The sequence below is a fragment of the Trichosurus vulpecula genome, chromosome 7, assembly GCF_011100635.1.
Source record: "Trichosurus vulpecula isolate mTriVul1 chromosome 7, mTriVul1.pri, whole genome shotgun sequence".
Lineage (NCBI taxonomy): Eukaryota > Metazoa > Chordata > Mammalia > Diprotodontia > Phalangeridae > Trichosurus > Trichosurus vulpecula.
The window spans coordinates 25,733,414-25,754,648 of record NC_050579.1 but is presented as its reverse complement, the minus strand read 5'-3'; the positions used below and the strand labels follow the sequence as shown (position 1 = coordinate 25,754,648).

The following is a 21,235-nucleotide window of genomic DNA, read 5'->3' as shown; positions in this document are numbered from 1 at the left end:
CATCGCCCTAGTCTTAGATTGCCGGAGGCACCAAAAAGTAAAATGACCTACCCTGAACCACACGGTCCTCATGGGCCAGAGTCTGGGCTTTATACTAATGTCCACCTGACCCCAAAAGAGGCCCTCTACCCACTACACACAGCAACCTCTCACGGGGTTAAAATTCATTAAGATCTTAAACTCATTTCTCAAAGAAAGTTCATTCTGGTCTCTCACAGAGGTATAAGAAGTGGAAGGTATCAGAGGCAGACCATCAATCTGAAAATGCTTCCTCAGGCCTAGCCTTCCTTTGGGGGGTGGGGGGACTGGTGGGGGAGGAGCGTTTCCCTTTCCTTCCTTCCTCCTTTCACAAAAAAATATGGGTCTGAATTTTTTTTAAACTCCAACTATAACTGGTTCAATTGCTACACTCAATTATAGGTTAAACAGACTTTTTATAAACTGACCAGGGAATAGGATCGCATTTATAACTATATGACAAAAGGCTTTCCCACTCCCAAACAACCCATAAAAACATGCTGTGGTTTGGTTTGGTTTTTTAATCTACTGTCAGTGGGAGGTGGGATGAGAGAGCAAAAAGGTTCCTGAAGTTGCGGTCAGAAGACCTGAGCTCCTACCTGTGTGATCACAGATAGGCTGCTTCATGTATCCGGGTCTCAGTTACCACATCTGTAAAATGAGACGGTAAGACTAATATCCCTCCTGAGGTCCCTTCTAGCGCTAGGTCTGTGATTCTCTCCTTCAACTGAATGCTTTAGACAAATCTCTGCCTCACGTTTCCTCTTCTGTAATCCAAAGGATGGAGGCAGCTCACTGGCCCTAGAGTCAGGAAGACCCGAGTTCAAATCTAGCCCCAGACACTAGCTGTGTGGTCCTGGAGAAGTCACTTCACCCTGTTTGCCTCAGTTTCCTCAACTGTAAAATGAGCTAGAGAAGGAAATAACGAATCATTCAGCCAAGAAAACCCCAAACGGGGTTACAAAGAGTGAAACACAATGAATAATCACAACAACAAAGACCCCAAAGGCTTGGATTAGATAATCGAAGAGGTCAGATCACTTATCAGAAGGTCCACCATCCCTCTGAGATCCCTGCCCTGAAGAAGTTCATTTTCCAAAGCCAAAGAAGCAAGTCCACAGTCCCCAGGAGACATCTCCACTCGTAGGCCAAGCCCCATATTTCAACGGGGTGAACAGCAGACCAAAGCAGAAGCGAACCACAGAGATGCCCCCTCACCCCGCATCAAAGGAGAACAAACCCAAACTCAATCAAAATAAATCTGCATTTTAAAAGACTCATTTTTTTTGCGGGCATTGATCACGTTAGACCAATTCCAGATGCAGCACGGCTTCTGATCTGATTTGTGCTTCCTTAAGGCTTGCTCTTTGAAAAATGACTTCATAGGTCACACAAGAAAGACCAGGAGAGCACAGATCTCAATTCAATACACTTCGAGTCAATTCAAGAAACATTTTCCAAACCTGAATATCCGGGAGCTGTTCGGAGTGCTGAGAAGAAAAAGACACAATGTGCTAAGCAACTGATCCTCAAACTTTTTATTCAAGACCTACTATGTGCCCAGCACCATCCCAGGCCCAAGGCACTGCAAAGACAAGTCCTGTTTGACAATCTATTAATCAGCAGCACCTCCTATCTAGGTAATCCGTGAACAAGCATTTCTGAGTTATCCTTTACAAGCTGTCAGGCCCTACAAGGGGAAGGGAGGGGACCCATAAATACAAGAGGTACTAAGTTCTTAAATTACCAAATAATAGAATTAAAAAAAAACAGCCCCTGCTCACATTCTACTTAGAGAAAAGCAGTATGCAAATATCCAATCGTAGTAAAAACAACGTAAGCTGGGGCCTTGGAGGGTTCCCTAATGGCTAGGAGAATCCTGGAAGGCTTCCTGTAGGACAGGGTACCTGAGCTGTCTTTTAAACGATTCTAAAAAGAAAAGGTGAAGAGGTCCATTCCAAGCACAGATGGACTTGGCAAATGTATGAAGGCAAAACCGGAGAAACTCTATCTTCAGTAGGTGGGAACAGCCACTGGCTAATTACCACTGCAAACAGACACCGGGGAATGATGAATTCTAAACTGAAGAAGGTTCCATGTGAATGTGAAGAAAAGGAGAACAGGACTGATTAAAACCAAAAAGGCAAACATCATTCAGACAAGACCTCGCCCAGTGGTCCCCAGCCTTTTCCAAAGACCCTTTTTAATATCTGGTTCTTTTTAAACACAATGACAAGCAATTACTAGGAATTTAACAGACAGAAGCAGAGATTCCTCACAATTCCTTCCAGGGGTCTCAGGCTCACAGACTGGCAACCTATTCATCTACTCTGTATTCTATCACTTCATCTAGCTAGATCATCTATTCCAACCTCTCTATCCCAGCACAGTGGACAAAATTCTGGACTTGGGTTCAAATTTCAACCGAGACACTACCCGTATGGCTTTGGACAAGTCACTTGTCTCCTCAAGGGACCATCTGCAAACGAGAGTGTTGGCCTGGATGGTCTCGATGGTCCCTTTCAGCTCCAAATTGATCATCTTTTGGCTCCCAGATGAAAAAATCGAGAACTAGAGAAGCCAGATGATCACCCTGAGTCCTGCAGAAGGACTGTCTTAAGCCAAGTCTCGAGGCTTCCAAGCCAATGTTCTCTTCATCCCCTGCCTCCTAATAATGAGCCTTAAGTCACCAGCCTGGTCTGAGAAGGAATGATGCATCCTAGATACAAGTGAAACTCTGGGGAGGCCCCCAAAGCACTTATTTACAATAGGTACTTAAACAGTTGATGGTTGATGGACTGAGAACACTCTACACACTGCTCTAAACCTCCCCTTCGCATCTGGAAGCCCTGCTTTCCAATCTGGCCTGTGGACACTTGCTAGATGTGTGACCCTTGCCAAGTGACACAACCTCTCTGAGCCGGCCCTTCCTAGATCTCAAAATAGTTCCAACCTCCTGGGGTTCTCATAAGGAGCAAATGAAACAATACACATATAACACATTAGTCAAGTCTTGGCTTTCTGCCTCAGTTTCTTCCTCTGTAAAATGGACATGATAATAATAGTACCTATAAAACATGGCTTTTGAGAGGATCGAATTAGACACCATCTGGAGGGCAATTTGCAAGCCTTAAAGGCCAGTAAAAGCGCTAGCTCTCACAGCCAACCATATGATTTTGATGCTGTTCCATCGTTCTAGTCATGTCTGACTTTCCATGACCCCATTTGGGGTTTTCTTGGCAAAGATACTAGAGTGATTTGCCATTTCCTTCTCTAGTTCATTTTGCGGATGAGGAAACTGAGGCAAACAGGGTGAAGTGACTTGTCCAGGGTCACACAGCTAGTAAGTGTCCAGGGCTGGATCTGAATTCGGGTCTACCTGACTCCAGGCCCAGTGCTCAACCCACTGGGCCACACATACAATAACCATAAGAATATTTCACATCCGTGAAACACTGTGAGGATTACAAAGTACCGTGGTCACCTTCAATGAGTCTGGATTTATATCTTTTCTCAATAAAAAAGGTCAAAGCTGGATTGTTCCCATTCAGGGCTGTAATTTGTGACCTGGGGAATATGGACTGATCACTCCGTGTGTAAATCCTGAGTCACAACAAAAAGGAGCATCAAAGTTCAACCCCCTTGGGTTTTTTAAGCTTTTCTAGTTCCTTTGATTAATGTTTCACTCTTCCTCCCCCCCCCTCTCTGTGTGTCTCTATGTGTCTCTCTCTCTCCCTCCCTCCCTCCCCCCCCAACAAAGGGAAAGAATTAAGTCTAACTGTGAGATCAAAAATCTCAATCATACAGTATATTCAACACTGCACATCCACAGCCCCCCGCCTCTCCACCAAGTGGAGGAAAGTGTATCATCTGCTCACCGGGACCAAAAGAGGTCACAAAAATCCATCTTACTTCAGTAGCATTTGAGTGACCCCCTTCCAATTTTTTTTTCTTTTCAGATAAGGAAACTGAAGTCCGGAGTTTAAAAGTGATCTACCCAAGGTCACACTGGAAATTTTCTGAACTCACACTTTAGGGAATGTGGTCTGACAAAATGATATTCTTTTGCAAAGCCATCCTAAAAGTACAATTTCTTGAATTCAGTTTAATGTAAATAAATAAAGTATCCACCATTTGCAAGGCACCATGCCAGGGCTAGAGACACAAAGTCAAAAAAAACCCCAAAATCAAAAACTGATCCTTGCTCAAGAAGGTTACACCATACCGGGAAGCTACAATATGTACACATAGACATCAACGTGCGTGTGTATGTACACACACACACACACACACACACACACACACACACACACACACACGGACAAAGTCATTTGCCTTTGGAGAGAGAGGGTACTGTGTGATGGCTTTGGGGGTGTCAGGTAAGAGCTTGTGTGAAAAGTAGCCTATGTGATGTGCTTCTGTTGACAAGGGGCCTTCCTCAGAAAACTCAGGAGGATTGCATGTTGCACGTCTAGAAAAAGCAGGGGCCGCAGGAGGATGCAGCAATTATTCTATGCTGCCTTTACCTTTTGGTAGATTTTTAATTCAAAACAGCAGAATAGAATGAGAAGCCAGGAAAACCCATTGTTGGGAGAAAAAAAATCAGCCTTTGAATAAGCTTGAGGTCTCCATCGATTGGGACAATCTCTTTCCCCTTAGCATCTCTGTTTAACCAGCTGCAAACACAGTCCCTGAATGTCTTTATGTTCTGCCATCAGAGAAGCAGGGTCTTGGACCCTGTTTTGTCTCCCTTTCCATGACCACCCAAGGCAATGAACAGGTAGCCATCTGCTCCACTCCAATGGTTATTAAAAGTCTCATTCATAAGGTGGGGTGGGTCATTTTATTAGCAAGTATTCTGTAGATCATTTTGTTGCAAGCCTCGGGGGAAACAAAAGCCATTTCTAAAGCCCACAGCCACGTGTACCAAGATTCCACGATGCCTGGGTCAAAACTCAGCAAGTTACCAATGCCTGATTCTTCAGCCCACCTCCCTTTTTGTCGGTATTTGGTCCTACTTGGTTTTACAAAGGAAAGAGGTCTCTTTCATCAAACACCCTTTTTCTAATTCTCATTAAACAAAAGCCAGAAATTCACAGGAACCTATATTTCAAGCTCAAAGGAGAGTCTTCTGAGTCGAGTCTAACCCTGCCATTTTGGAGACAGAGACTGGGAGTCAGAGAGCTCAAGTGACTCATATAAGGTCACACAGCCAGTAAGCATCTGAACTGTAATTCTAACCCAGGTCTCTCTATTATAGTTCTATCTATCATCCACCTCAAACCATTATTTAATCAAATTTAACTCATTTTAAACAAACATTAAAATAAAGACCTCTAAAGAGGGGCAAGGGGTGGGGTACCGCCCTGGCCTGGATCACTCAAATCTGAAGAAGTCAATTCATTTTTATTTTTCTCCCAAAACACACAGCTGTTTAGCAATTATTAAAACACAGAAACAGACCTATGAAGAAAAACTCCAAGGGTCCAAACACGAGTCTGTACAGGCACCAAGAGGAAGAGGAGGGTAATGGGGAAGATGGCATGGAGTAAAGAAGAGAGGAAAATACATGGCTTTTAATACAGGAGATAGGGTGCTAATGAGCCAAGGGGGCTGAATCTGGAAGCAAAGGAAAAATCAGTGACTTCTCCCAGTGTGTGGGTTCTTCCAAGGTGGGCCTCACGCTTCTCATCTAAACAATGAAAGAGAGATCTGAAGTCTGAGGATTTTGGCTTGAATCTCAGCTCTGCAGGATGGTATGGTGGGAAGAATGTAGAGTCAGAAGATCTTAGTTCGAATCCTGACTGTAAGGTGCACTAGCTAGGTTAACCTGAGCCTAGAGAGGAAGGTGGACTCGATGGCCTATGAAGTTCCTTCCAGCTCTCGATCTATGACCCTATGACTGGCCTGGGCCTCAGTTTCCTTGTCTTTAAAATAAGGGAAATGGTTTAGATAATTCCCAAACCCTTGTAAACAGAGGGCATTAGATAGATGGTCCCTAAGGTCCTTTCCAGCTGCAGATCCATGTTGCTGTGGCCTCTCCTAACCTGTTTCCTCCTGTGTGAAAAAAAAGGTGGGGAGAAGGGTTTGGACTAGTTGACCCATAAGGTTCCTATACAATGAGGGAGTTAGAAAAGATGGCCTTTGGGGTCCCTTTCAGTCCTCTATGATCTTATGACCTCACTAGGATGAAATGGTGTCCATCTGGCTCCTACGAGCTCTCTCAGCTCTAACTCAACATTCAGGTCATTGTACAAAGAGGAGAAATCTGCAATGTGTGACACATTTTTGATTTAACATCCAAATGCATAGAATTGTTCAGGACCAATATTCAAGGTCAACCCAACTTGTCTAAGAACCAGAGACCCTCGAAGAAGAGGGACAAGCCCAGCACACGTATGGAATGCTATGAGGTCCATAAGGCAGGATGCTGAAGCAGATGAATTTCACACAAGATATGTTGTCAAGGTGTTAGAATTTGTCACGGCTTCTGCTAATGAAATGCCGTTTCCCTCCCTCTCTTCGTATACTATGAAATGACTAGATTACTGTGGCCTATATCCTCTGCGATGTTTGTTCCAATCCCAATGAGGGCAGCTGATTGCTTCCAAACCTAATTATGGCCGAATGAAAGTCCCTCGGAACCATCGCTGGCCATTAGGGCCTGTCCAGCTCCGTCCGCATTATCTTATTTCAAGACAGATGATGGAGGCTCTCACCAAACAAGGAGCAGGTGCAGGGGGTGGGGGTGGGAGGAAGGGCCAAGAAGGACCAGAGGCTGACTGGCTGCAGGCAGCCATACAGAGGCAGAGTGGCAGCCTCTGCGAGGCTGGGATCAGTGAACATAGGCACGTGCAACACGGCCTTGTTCACCATAGCTCCCAAAAGGCCCTGCCTCCAGGGAATTCCCAATGATTCCAATCCCCCATGGGGGCCGGGGAAATAAGAGGGAAGGGGTGAACCATCACCCCAGGAATGGAATGGAAGGTCTCCTGTGCAAGGAAACCATGCACATTGTGCTTCTGCCCTGGGTCCAGGACACCCAGATCCTCGTTCTGTCCAGTAAGCACATTAAGCCTCATTAGAGCCCAGTAGTGCCTGGGATGCATTCAAATGGCTGGGCTCCTTAAGCAAAGTGGGCCTTGGGCTTGCGGACAGAGGTTAAGTGCAGTGAAAGGCTGCGTGTGTGTGTGTGTGTGTGTGTGTGTGTGTGTGTGTGTGTGTGTGTCCTAAGTCCTACCTAGAAGCAAACAGAAGCTCAAGTCACCCCATGCATATCAAACAGTTCTGTTTGGAGCCATTTCCATTCCCCAAAACATCCGAGGGAAAGTCAGAGAGGAGATGCAGCAATATTGTGCCCTTTTTCATTTTTAATTAAAAAGAGGGAGATAACAGCCCTTCTAAAGGAGAGAGCATTAGTTGTTAGGCACAATATCTAACGTTGCAAGGCCATTATGAGAATAAACAATCAAAGAAACCCACACACGCGCGCCCACTCCCAGGTACCAGGGGTGATGGCTGGGAGCTTGACGAACACATCATCGCTGCTGCCAGGGCCAGCAAAGGAGAGCCAAGATAAATAAATCAATAAAACGCCAAGTTTCTACTTACAAGTCTGGTGAAAGTCCAGCTCTTGAGATTAGCTAGAGCGTTAGAACTAGAGTCCAGCCAACCTGGGCTGCCATCCGCACTCTCAGAGACTCCCTAGATCCCCGACCCCAGAGATTTCCCTAATCTCCTTGCAGAATGCCCTCAAATATCCAAGTCACACCACGCAAGAAGTATTCTGTATGAGTGAAACAATAAATGGCAGACATTTCTGGGACAGGTAGGTGGCACCATAGTGTATAGAATGCTGGGCCTAGAGACAGGAAGACTCATCTTCCCGAGTTCAAATCCGGGCTCAGATGCTTACTAGCTGGGTCACCCTGGGCAAGTCGCTTAACCTTGCTTGCCTCAGTTTCTTCATCTTTAAAATGGAGGGGCTGGACTGAGCGGCCTCAGAGGTCCCTTCTGGCACTAACTGATAATAAAGTACCAGATAGAAGCACTCCGGCCCAACAGACGGATAGCCACGGCCCCCCGCAGCTCGTGGCCAAAGAGAACCCACACACCGGGAGTGGAGAGACCAGAGCTCCACTGTTCCATCGGACACCTCCAGGCGGGAGCGTCGGCTCCTTCTCCAAGCCCACCCACCATCTCCTTTTCAATTAGCGGCTCATGGAAAGGAATAACGAAGGCAGCTGCTAAAGACTGCAAACCCCAACTGTAAATAGCACGTTGTAAATCGCTTGTCACCAGCACCGTCAACCCTCCCCGGAATCACCCAGCGAGCGACGATCAAACCCATCTGCTCCGCTTCCCCCACCGATGCCCCTGGAAGCCAGCAGCCTCTCCACCCGGCTCCAGCTCCTGGCCGGCTCCCTCGCATCACCTGCAGGAGGAAGAGGCGTCAGGCCCCCCGAAGAGCGCAGAGGAGGAGGGATTAGAACCCAGGACACGGGTCAGGTTTATCCCTTGAAGCTGAGAGCTGGCAGGGAGGGGAGGGAAACCACAGAGGTGAGATCAGGACGTTTCTAGGATGGCCTAGACAAGGAAACGAATGTTCTTCTGGCCTCCTGGAGGATGGAGAGAGAACCCATTGGGTTGGCATTCCACCAACGCTGTCTTGATAAGGAAAAACCTCTTCCCTTTGTTTCATCCACCACTGAGGCTGTGAGAGTAGAAAATGTAGCACATGAGAGCAGGATTACTATTTATCTTTATTATTTTATTACTATTTATTTTCTTAAGCTTCAATCTCCTCATATGTTAAAAAAAAAGGCATTGGGTTAGATGGTATCTGAGGTTTCTTCCAGCTCTAGAGATTTAAATTTCCCCTCCCTGGGCCTCAGTTTCCCCATGTGTAAAAGAAGGGTTTCAAGGTCAATGGCTTGGGAGATTCCTTCTTCCTCTAAAGCTATTTTTTCTATGATTGGGCACGGGTCATCTGGGGGGATCCTCAAACTAGATGTCCCAGAATTTCTGCATATGGGGAAAAATAAATGAGACACAAGAACACGGAAGAGAAGTGCAAGAAAACGAGGAAATATTGTTATAAGAAAGGCACACTAATACATTGTTGGGAGAGCTGAAAATTGGCTGAGCCATTCTAGAAAACAGTTTGGAGTTATATTAGAAAATCCCTAGATTGTGTATCTCCTACGACCCAGGAATACCATTCCTAGTCATGAACCCCTAGGTGGTCAAAGTCAGAAAGAAGAGTCCAACATATACAAAAACTATAGGCCTATTTATGTCACCAAAGAGGGCCCTAGTCAAAAGGGGACTGCATGAACAAACTGTTTATATTCATAAAATATAGAAGAGTCATTTTTCAGTCGTGGCCAGGAACTCTCTGTGACCCCTTCTGGGGTTTTCTTGGCAAAGATACTGATGGGTTTGCCATGTCCCTCTCCAGCTCATCTTACAGATGAGGAAACTGAGGCAAACAGGGGTAAGTGACTTGCCCAAGGTCAAACAGCCAGTTAGTATCTGAGGCAGGATTTTAATCCATGTCTTCCTGACTCCAGGTCTGGCACTCTATCCACTGTGCCACCTAGCTGACCTACCAATATTACTGAGCCAAATATGGAAAATATGAAAACAAAAATAAAAAATATATAAAAATATGAAGCAAATATGGAGAATTCAGAGCTTAGCAATCATAAAACATACTTGAGAAGGCCTACAAAAAATGAATGTAAGAGCTTTTTTTTTTAAGAAAGAAGCTGATTCAGACCAAAGCTAAGCACACCAAAAAAAGAGTCAATACAACAAGCAACGTAATGTAACATAAGTAAGACATTGTCAAAACATACCAGGATCTATCTGATCAATGCAGAGATCACGCAGTGCTTACTATGTGCTAATCACTGGAGATACAGAGGACAGGCAGAAGCAGTCCTGACTTCAAAGAGAAACATGCCTTGTTGCACACAGAGGCGGTGGACCGCCACGCAGAATGAGGCATACGTTGTCACACAAAGCAAAGAGGCTGTCTTAACTCTGCATCTTTGTTGCAAAAGAGGGTTTCATTACAGGAGAGAGTGGAATCATAGTAAAAGGACAGCCATATGAATGAGGGGCGAAAACATCTTTATCAAAAGGCAAAAGAAGGCCCCGTCTTACCCTTACAGGATACGGGCACATTTAGCCACTTAATGAGATGGAAAGAGGCCCTCTGGATCACTTCTACAAATCAGCTTCCATTTTCTCTGCTGTTTTATTATTATCTCTGCTGGTCTGGCCAAAGGTTCAGTCCGAGGGAAAACAGAAATTCAAATGGTGGTCCATTGCTTTATGTAACCATCATGCATAATTCTACCAATTGTCTGACGAGAAAATCTGAAATCTGAGCCCTCTGAAGACCCTCTCCCCCAAAATTAAGCTTTTGAATTCTTCAGTGTTTAGTAAAAATGTTTTCACTTCAAATCACATTTTCAAAATAAAATCCTAGTTCATGTCTCCATTAACAAGCATAACAAGTGAAAACTGAAAAAGCCCACAGAGCGAAAGTTCAAATACCTTTTTGCCAGTAAAACACAAACTCGAACGATGTTACTGCCTCCAATGTTTGGATTTCCAGATGCCTGCAGACATTACAGCCTCGCTGAATAAATACCTGGGTGAATACTGGATGGATTTCCACCAAAAACTAATTAGCGAGTTTTCTGATACCTGACTTCCGCTGAGCCTGCTAGAGGAAAGGTTCAGATGCTCAGTATTGCCAGGATAAGTTAATTTGAGCAGATAAATTTCGTGGTGAGCATATCAGAAAGGAAGGCTCAACACCAGGGAAACGATGAACATTATCTCCAGGAAAAGCAAGTCTCCCATCAGGGATGCACATGCAGGATTATTGCAGAGAGAGAGGAGATGCGAAAGGGGCCGCGGTGTAGATGATTTGCGAGTTCCTGAAACGAGTCAACGGTGTGGCTGAGGGAGGAAGCCACACAACTGTTGGACATTTGCCTTTCTAGCCTCTGTTCCTAAAGGGGGAGGTGTGGAACACATCAGGTGCTTAATAAATGTTCACTGATTGACTATCTCTAGGATGTAATAAGTTCCCTGAAGGCCAAGACTATTTGATTTTGTTGGCACTGAATCATCAGTCTTCAGTACACTGCCTGTGTATATGACAGTTGCCTAATAAATGCTTTTTGATTCACTATCTATCCATATAAACCATTTGATTTTGTTGGTGTCGTATCATCAGCCTCTAGTATACTGCCTGGTAGGTGTTTAATAAATGCTTTTTCATTGACTATCTTCCCATGCAGAATGTAAGCTCTTTGAGGGCATGTATTTCTCTGTATTCCCTAGCACAGTGGCTGACACATGGTAGGTACTTAAGAAATGCTTGCTGCCTGGCTGAACTGAAATCACCCCCTAGCCTATGTGAGCAACATCATTCTCGTTGCTCAAATATGTCAGTCTCTGTCTCCCTCATTTCCTAAGGCACATTTTCAACAAATCACCAGCTATGATTTTTCCCCAGCACCACGCCAATCCATGCCATGATCATCCTCCAGACACAAGAGGCTCACTAAATTACACCTTCGTTGTGAATGCCTAGAAACAGGACCCCCCTCCCCGCCCCCCGCCCCAAGCAAAGGCTTTCATTCATTCACTCACAGAGCATCTCTCAAAACAAATGCTGTACAGAGACTTAATCAGAGCAGCCAGGAAACCTTTTAAATAATATTTGCCCTTAAGGCTAGAGCCCGAGGACTGATTTCAAATCCTATGTAAGACACTGACTGTGTGCTATTTGGGCAAGTCACTGAGTGTCTGTAGAACTCTAAAATGAGGCCCTTCATGCCCTCGATCGGGGATCTTAGATGTCCTCTGAAGGCATTTCCAACCATAGATAGACAGACAGATGGACCGAAGGATGGAGAAAGAGAGAGAGAGAGAGAGAGAGAGAGAGAGAGAGAGAGAGAGAGAGAGAGAGAGGGGGGGGGGGGGGAGAGAGATATCTGCAACAAACATTTTGTTCTGAAGAACATCTTTGTTTTATGATTTATGGAAATCAGATAGCAATGCAATTTTGCAGCATGGGAGATATCCAGTCTGGCTTCTCCACCCCCGATCTCTTCTCTGGGCCGCTCAAAGACAGTTGAGTTTTTAACCAGCTAAAAGCACAACCACTTCCCATGATGAGTGTCAGCTCAGGATCTTCCAAGTCAGTGTCTATTTATGCTTAAAAATACATTCGCACAAATAAACTCCATCAGGGTGGGTTAAGTGCCAGCTAAGAGCTTTCATTTTACAGCCTGATAAGTCACAGGAACTAAGGCTTATAATCAGTCAAGTTAAGGGTGAAAAATGTGGTTTGGTTTTTTTGAGGCGGTCCTGTCCCTTTAAACTTTAAAAAAAATGCCAGTAATTGTATACTTCTAGTTAGCTTCAATGAATCCTCAAGAAATCCTATTGTTTCCTCTCCACTAAGAAGTAGGCAAGCATCTTCCTGCTGGCTAAGGGAAGGCCTGGCATTAAGTTCTTCTCCCATTTCCAGATCAGATGAAGCCTTAATCCGCTCTCCATCACCCACAGAGAAACAAAGGCTCCAGTCTACGCCCTTGCCTCCTACGTTCTTTCATCTACAGTTCTGCTGAGAGCTCACTCAAATCCAGGACTTCAGATCCACTCACTTCAGAACTCTCCTCCAGGCATGCTCTCATCTTGCCATTCCTCTCCCAACAAGGGTTCACTGGCTGAAATCTCAGAGGATCATCAACCGCAACCTTACAGATGTGGGAAGAGGACAGGGTAGGGGAGAAGGGAGAGTAAAACATAAAACTCATGTGAAGAAGGAATTTCAAATACTGTATTAAGGATTCAGCCATCTAGTCCAGCCCTTGAATATTACAGACTGGGAAACTGAGGCCAGGGTGACTTGTTTACTTACTGTAGCACCCCTGTCCTTATAAATAAGAGGGGTGATTGACTTGAGATGTCCTTTTGACAGTAATTCAATCATTTAGCACCTAACTAGGCTGAGGAGAGACCATTTCTCAAGTCTGTCCATCAGAGTTCTACAGAAGATTAATCTAATAAATCAATAAACAATTATCAAGGACCAGCTCTGGGCCAGGAACAAAGCTTCCAGTTGTTTGCATTTGTGTATGTTTAGACACGACGGAAATTAGAAAAGCGTCTGCTTCCTTATCCTCTCTCCTAATATCCTTATGACTCACTGGGAATTCAAGCCAAAATGGTCTCCAGTCATACATGGCCTTCCAAATTGAAACATGGTCCTTCCTTTATAGGAGAAGCCTTCTCCTGCTCTCTAGACCTCTCCTCCTCCCAAGCAGACACTATTTCTACACGCGTCGGCACCGTGTTTCTTTCCTACAGTCACCTCAAGATCATTCTCTCCTTCTGCTCCCTGCTCAGCTCCATAGAATAAACTCATTTCTAATACTACAAGATAGAAGTGTATTATCTGTATGACCCTGGGCAAGTCATTTAACCCTGTTTGCCTCAGTTTCCTCATCTGTAAAATGAGCTCCAATACCTTTGCCAAGAAAACCCCAAATGGGGTCACACAGAGTCGGACACAACTGAGAAACAACAAAATAACAAAAAAAAAACAACACGAATTGTTGTCCTGCCCCGCCGCCACCCTCCCAATGGCATAGTCAGCCAGTATTCACATCACTCCATTGTGAGAGGGCAAGAACTATTCTAACTCTCTCTTTGCATCCATCCCCAGCGCTGAGCAGAGCGTTGGGCACATAATAATTAATTAGTGCTCATGGACTAATGAGTGATCTCCACTTTGCTAGTGGCCCAATATTCCTGTTGAATTTACATTTAGGATAATTCCCTTCTATAACTGGCTCATTTATCCATACACACAGACCTGAGTGGCCTCCATTTAAAACACGGGTCGTTGCAATTGGACCTCTTTATGGACCCAATGTGTTGTCATGGAAGGAATGCTAGATGTGGCATCGATGAAGATCCTAGGGTCCTAGATCCAGAGTGGACAGGGACCTCAGAGGTCATCTACTCCGACTCCATATCACTGCCACATGCAGAAACCGAGGTCAGGGAGTTAAACTGATTTACTCGAGGTCATGCAGGAAGTGATGATCAGAGATGGGATTTGAATCCGGGCCCTCTTAATTTAGAACTGCGGGCTTCACCAGGAGGGCTTGGCTTGAAAACAGCTATCCTATAGTTCCTAAAAGAAGTCACTTACAGGATCATTGACTTAGAGCTGAAAAGGACCTGTGAATGTATTTTTAAGCATAAATAGACACTGACTTGGAAGATCCTGAGCTGACACTCATCATGGGAAGTGGTTGTGCTTTTAGCACCAACTGCTAACATGTTTCTGATCTGTTATTCAAACCTGGGACTTCATGATTCCACGTGTTGCCTCTCCCATCCTACCTGTAAAATACTTTTGTCACTGTTCTGTCGTTTTCAGTCTTGTCTGCCTCTCCATAACCCCATTTGGGGTTTTCCTGGCAAAGACGCTGGAGTGCTTTGCCATTTCCTCTTCAGTTCCTTTTACAGATGAGGAATCTGAGGCAAAGAAGGTTTAGTGACTTGTCCAGGGTCAGTCACACAGCTAACTATCTGAGGCTGGATTTGAACTCAGCAAGATAGGGCTGGAATAAATGACTCTAAAGGCGTGTTTAAACTCTAAATCTTATTAGCCTTTAGCCTCTCGTAGTTTCTTAAGCTTAAAACACACACACACACACACACACACACACACCAAAAACCACCCACACACACAAGCCTAGTACATGATGTGGATAGAATCTCTTTATATCCCTAGAATACCCATGTTTTAGTCTCACTCTTAAAATTGATTGAATATTTTCATTTCTGCAGATTATATCTTTTGATATTAAATTAAAATGTATTAGTGCTATTATGGAAGATTGTTTTGATCTCCAGAGCCCCCTGAAAGTGACCCAGGTATCCGCAGCCATCCTTGGATCACTCTTGGAGGACCACAACCCTACAGAAACAGTGGCACTCTCCCAGTTACCTGTGAAGCTTGTAATTAAAACCACCTGCTCTATAAACCAATAGCCAATCCTCAGCTGCCTGAAAATCACCATAAACCATCGTTGGATGGCACCTCTAGGAGCCAAGGAGATACCACCCACCGCTGCTCCAGGGACACCTCCAACTGCCTAGATTTATCCCAGAGGAATCTGAGAATCCCCCTCCCTTCCGTGTATTAATCCTTCTTCCCTGGGGATTTCCATAGGAGGAAAACATCTGAGAGAAAGCTGAGGGAATGGACTCGCCTGCGACTTTGGCTAAGCCTAATTATTAAACCAAGTCTTGGCCCCCACATCAGCCCAACCTCACAAAGAGGGACTTGAAAGATGAGGCCAGGCTAGCCTCCTCTCTGCACATCACTCTCTCCCTGCTCACCTGGAGGGCACAACAATGATTTCTTAAGAATTCTAATCTCACGCAAGCCAGTGAGAGCTCGCTCCAGGGAACGGCCATTAGTAACCCAGGAGAGCACACGACAGCACCTTGGAAAGAACACACTACAAATGAGCTCTGGGTACAGCAATTAGTCTTCCAGATCCATCTGTCTTGATTAGGCAGGCCCCCTCCAAAATAAGCCACCATTCCTTTGCCCAGTTCTGCATGATCAGAAAACAGGAGTAGCCACAGCAGTGTGACTCCCAGGGAGGGAACAAAGCCCCGAAAATTCCTAATCCCAATCAGAGATTCCTGTTGGACTTGGATCAGGAGAGACTCAGTCAGGCCTTCACATATCACACTGGGGTGAGGGCGCCGGCTCCCCAGACCAAACCACTCCAACAGTCAACCAAGGCCAAGGTTTCACCCAACAGCCAAGGGCAGCATGGCGGATACTCAGGCAGGGATTTCCAACCACGTTGCCACTCCCTCTTCTGAGCTCCCCAAAGCGGTTATGGAGCCACCTTGCCCCAAAGGGTGGACAGGAAAGGCAAACAAGGAGGAGCCGAGGGGTACTCACCTGTCGCAGTCCTTTGGGGAGTTTTCTCCGTTTCCCAAGACGCTGGCAGAGGTTCCGGTCGTTTTCTCGGTCTGAGCTGTAGTGGTGGTGATGATTCAGTCGATTCTTCTTGGAGTGGTAGGACAGCCCATTGGTGAGGGCTTCTCGTTTCTTCTTGGCTAGGGGGTTTTGGCGTCTTTCCACTCGTTCCTGAGGCTTAAGTGCGACATCCTTCTGCAAGACAGAGAAGAGGAGGAGAGAGGATTTGTGGTTAGACAGGAATGTGGGACCAGACCTATAGCATCAGCTAAACGAAGGTGCTCAGAGAAGATGAGGAAAAAACAAAGAAAGCGGGAGCACAGCCAGGCAGCAGCGTTCTCACTTTTCACCTGACTTGTCAGAGGGTCACACATCATTCCTCTCTATGCTGAGGAAGAGGGACTGTTCTCAATGTCCTTTCTTTTTACAAATAATTGTTTTTGTTAATTAAATTTTGCTTTCCTTTCAAGTGAAGATCCACCTTCTCTCCCTACCAAGCTTTTTCTTCCCCCTCCTTGTGAAAGCAAGCAAAACAGAATCCTTTTTACAAACATGGGTTAGTCAAGTAAAGAAAATTCCCACACTGGCCATACTCTACACACACACACACACACACACCCCACATGCATATATAACACATATATGTGTATAATAGAGTCATTTGGCTGGTTCATGATGGCATATACACATATGGATACATATATATCCATATATGTACACACGTGTGTATACACACAAATACATACATACACATGCATAGACACATATTTGTGAATGTGTATAGATACACAAAATGCCTATAAACATACATACATATTCATGTGCACATACACATATACTTTTATGTACCTGTGTATACACCTATGTGTACGTACACACAAATACATACATGTATATACACAAATTTACATATATGTACATATTTGTATGTGCACGCACATACACACACAAAGTCCATCGCCCCTCTAAGGAAGCATCATCATGAGTCCACTGGAATGGTGATTGGTCATCACGATGCCCTTTCAAGCTTTAGCAAAATGCCTCAGACACTAAACCACTTCATAAAGGTTCTGTTCTCTCGTTCGTTCATTCATTCATTCTTCATCTACCCCGAGACGGCACACGACAGCCAGATTCTGTCCTTTGCCCAGCCCTGTGCCTGGTCCCCTGAGCACACTCAGTTCACTGCCCTATGAAGCCGGTCTATAACGCAAGTTCCCTCAAACAACGTGTAAGGGCATCTACTCAGCTCAGCAAATGTTCCAGGATGGCCAAAGTGAGCCGGCCAAATGACTCTAATAGCCAGGAAGAAAAACTTGTTGACCCACAATTGGAAGGTTTCCTAAATGAACTACCTTTTTTTTTTTAAACACAGGCTTCTCTGAGCATCCCTAATTTCCAATCTCCATCTAATCTCCTCCACAAACTCTAACAATGACATTATCGTCATGATGAACTGTAACGTTTCATTCATATTCATGAGGGGCTAGTTTGGCCAGGCTGGAAGAAGGCAGTGAGAGAGAAGGTAGGGAGACGATGGATCCCACAGAAGTGACAAGAGCTGGGAGCGCCACAGGTACCCAAGGCATTAAAATGACACACATAAGGAGGAAAACGATCTGGACACAATCGCTGGTGCTTGGCACTCAGTGGGCACTCAATAGTTGCATGCTGATGGATTGACTATCTTGGAAACCCTGGGTTACAATGCCGGAGAGAAGTGAAATTGGACAGACTTCCTGGTCTCATTAGGTCTCAGTCTGATCTCTGCATTGGGAGTAAAGCCATCTCCACCATCTATTTTACTAGGCTACAGTATGAAGCAACAGTGGATCGCCATTTCTTAAGCACCTACTAAGCATCTAAGTGCCAGGGATACAAAGAGAGTTAAAAGATGGTCCTTGCCCTCAGGGAGCTCACAGGCTAATGGGTTCAAATCCCATCTCTGTTGCTTACCACCTATGTGACCTCAGCAGGCCACGCCCCAGTGCTGTTTCATCAGCCACAACAGCAGAAGGTTGGAAGAGATGTCCCTCATGGTGGGCCCAGTTCCAACACAATCAATTCGATTCAACAAACCGGGTCTTTGGTTACTGAGCAAATCAGGGAACAGGTGACAAAGACCTCAAAGTTAACAGCCCCAAACATCCCTGAAAGCATCTTCAGGCGGAAGCCACCGTAGCAAATCACCGAAAGGGAAAAGGTCTCTGCCTTCAAGACCATTATATGCTAGTCAGTCCAGACACCTCTGAAATAAATCCAACCACATGTAATTGGGGAAAAAATAAAATCTTATATCAAAAGTTAAAAAAAATAAATCCAACTTTGTCTAAGGAACTCTAAAGACCTTTCACTGTCAATTCCTGGCATTTCCAAATCAGGCCACCTGCCCTTCAGCCTTCTTCCTCCTCCTCCCTCCCACAGGAATCTGGGGCTCCACCCTGGCTTTCCCGGCTCTCGGTCCTTCACCTTGTCTGGAGTCACATTGCCACATCACTTCCTGGAGAGATCCAAATCATTCTGTCCTGCACACATCTTACTCCTCTTTGTATGTTGTCTTCTACCATTAAAATGGGCAGGTAGGTGGCACAGGGGATAGAGTGCTGGGCCTGGACTTGAGAAGTTCAAATCCAGCCTGACACTAGCCATGGGAGCCTGGGCAAGTCACTTCAACCTGTTTGCCTCAGTTTCCTCATCTGTCAAATGAACTGGAGAAGGAAACGGCAAACCACTCCAGTATCTTTGCCAAGAAAACCTCAAATAGGGACAAAAAGAGACGGACATGACTGAGAACAAATGGACAACCACCACCATCGGAATGCAAGTTCTTTCGGGGCAGAAACTATCTTGTACCTCCAGCACTTGGCACGATGTCTGATACTTAATAACCACCTTAAAAATGCCTTATCATTCGATCTTAGAAGGCAGAAAGAGTAAGTAGGGAAGAAATGAAGCCATGAAGAGAAGGCTTAGGGTAAAGGCAGAGGGGGCAGTATCCAACCTAGAGAAGGCAAAAAAAATCAGCATCAGAACAGTATGTGTGGTGTGGACTGCCCCCTCCCCAAAGGCTCTTGCCTCCTTTTCCTCCCTCAAATGACTCTGGACATATTCTAAATATATTTTTACATATCTGCACACCTATCTATATGCATCTATGTATATCTATGAATGTGTGCGTTTATGTGTGTATAGGTATATATGAATGCACATGTATACACGTGCGTGTACATATATGTACAGGCATGGCTATATGTGCGTGCATATGTGACTGTGTATATAGTCTCTGTGTGAATGTACATGTATACATATGCACGTACATATATGTACAGGCAGGACTTCATATGTGCGTGCATATGTGACTGTGTATATAGTCTCTGTGTGAATGTACATGTATACATATATGCACATACAGGCATGACGTTATATGTGTGTACATATAGTCGATGTATGAATTATATGCATATGTGTATGGATGAATATGTATGTGTATATTTGTGCCACGTGTGTCTATGTGTATGCATGAATGCATATTGTGTCTGTGCATGGATATGTGTGCATTGTGAACATGCACGTACACGTGGGCGCACAGATACAGACACAGGCTCTCCCCCTACGCTGTAAGCTCCTTGAGGACCAGAACTCTGTCGTTTTTTCCATTTTTCTCTCAGCCCCTGGACGATGGAAGGTATTTAATAAAACTGCAGAGAGCAGCTGTCTGCTTGACTGACAGGAAGGAGGACAACACTGTCTCCTCTTGGTCCAGCCGGGCAGCGCTATGAGCCACGGGGGGGACACTTCAGCCCTCTGAAGTAAGGACAGACTCGATGCCAGTGAGAGCTGTGCCAAGTTGGAAGGCGTGACTTCACACAACAAAGGCATTTGAGGACCTTTCAGAAAATACCAGATGGCAGCTACCTCGAGCAGGAGGCTCTCTGTCTGCAATAAGGTAGAGGAGAGGGCTGCAAGGTTCCTTCACTGAACTCCAGGGGAGTCAAGACGTCACCTCGTGATGTCATCGGTCCTCTTTGAAAACAAAGGACCAACAACAACAATTCGTAAGTTCTATGGTGGGGGCGGGAGGGGGGAGAGTGACTGGAAAAGCAAGCAGGGCATATAGGAAGCTATATAATGTTCTCTGCCCCCAAAGCCGTAACACCATCCTTTGCATTCAGCCAAATGTTCCAACGCAGCCACCCCTACCGGCTGCCCCTTCTGCGGCTACTGCTCCTCCATGCCCCAGGAGGGTCAGGACTCCATGAGCAGTGGGGCAATGGAGAGGAGCTTCAGACAGAATTCTGAGCTTTAAGCAGCCTTCTGCCTCCAGCCGAGCAATCCCAGCCTTTGCCCAGCCATTTATCCCCAAACCCTGCCTGCGGTGCCCACGGCCTCCACCAACTCCCCTCGTGATGAAACACAAGAACCAACTTCTCCTCTCCTTGCCCTGATGGGGAACCAAAATAGATAACCTGCTTTTATGCAAAACCTCTTAGGAGTGAATAATGATGGCTCCCAGAAAAGAACAGTATCCCTGAGAAGCCCATTGCCGACCACTTCTACATATTATCAGTGAATTGGGCCACTTGTGACGCTAATATCTAACAGCCCACGGGATCTCTCCCCTTTGTCGATCATTCCACCTACTGCACCACATTGTACTCATGCAGGGTACTGAATTAATAACCAAATAATATTCAATAATGCATTAACTGTAGTTTTAAAAAAAATTACAGCTTTCTCTTTGCAGATTGAAGCCGTCTCCTCCCCCAAGGTGCCACTAATGTATACAGAAAAATTATGTACCATTCCATACAAAGAGGAATTAATATTTATGAATGCATGGTATAATTTTTCCCCAAAAATCCATTTTATTTCCACGTGGCATAGTAATCAGGCCAATCTGGCTGCACCACAGAAGAACTACAACGAGCAAATGGACCCCATGCTGCGACATTAGCTGGTGGCAGACCCGGAGAAGCTTGATCGGGAGCCGTGCAATCATCGTAGGGCCAATTAATATGAAGATTTCAAACTTTGGAGTGCTGAAAGGGAGGGGGGAAAGGAGAGGGAGCTCTGGGAAAGCAGGTATTGTCTTCATTCCCTATCTGTATCTCCAGGGCCTAAGCCATGCTAACACCATGCTTTGTACAGAGGAAATGCTTGATAAAGGTT

The 21,235-nt window shown here is 45.3% G+C and overlaps 1 protein-coding gene across 1 annotated transcript in view; it reads right to left on the bottom strand.

Annotated features, from left to right (window-relative positions):
* The window catches only part of AUTS2 (activator of transcription and developmental regulator AUTS2), a 1,199,563-nt gene that overhangs the window by 886,587 nt on the left and 291,741 nt on the right, over positions 1 to 21,235 (bottom strand). Inside the window, exon 2 of the mRNA XM_036768802.1 lies at positions 16,049 to 16,261. Within this exon, the coding sequence (XP_036624697.1) occupies positions 16,049 to 16,261 (213 nt within the window). The remainder of the gene's footprint in view (positions 1 to 16,048; positions 16,262 to 21,235) is intronic.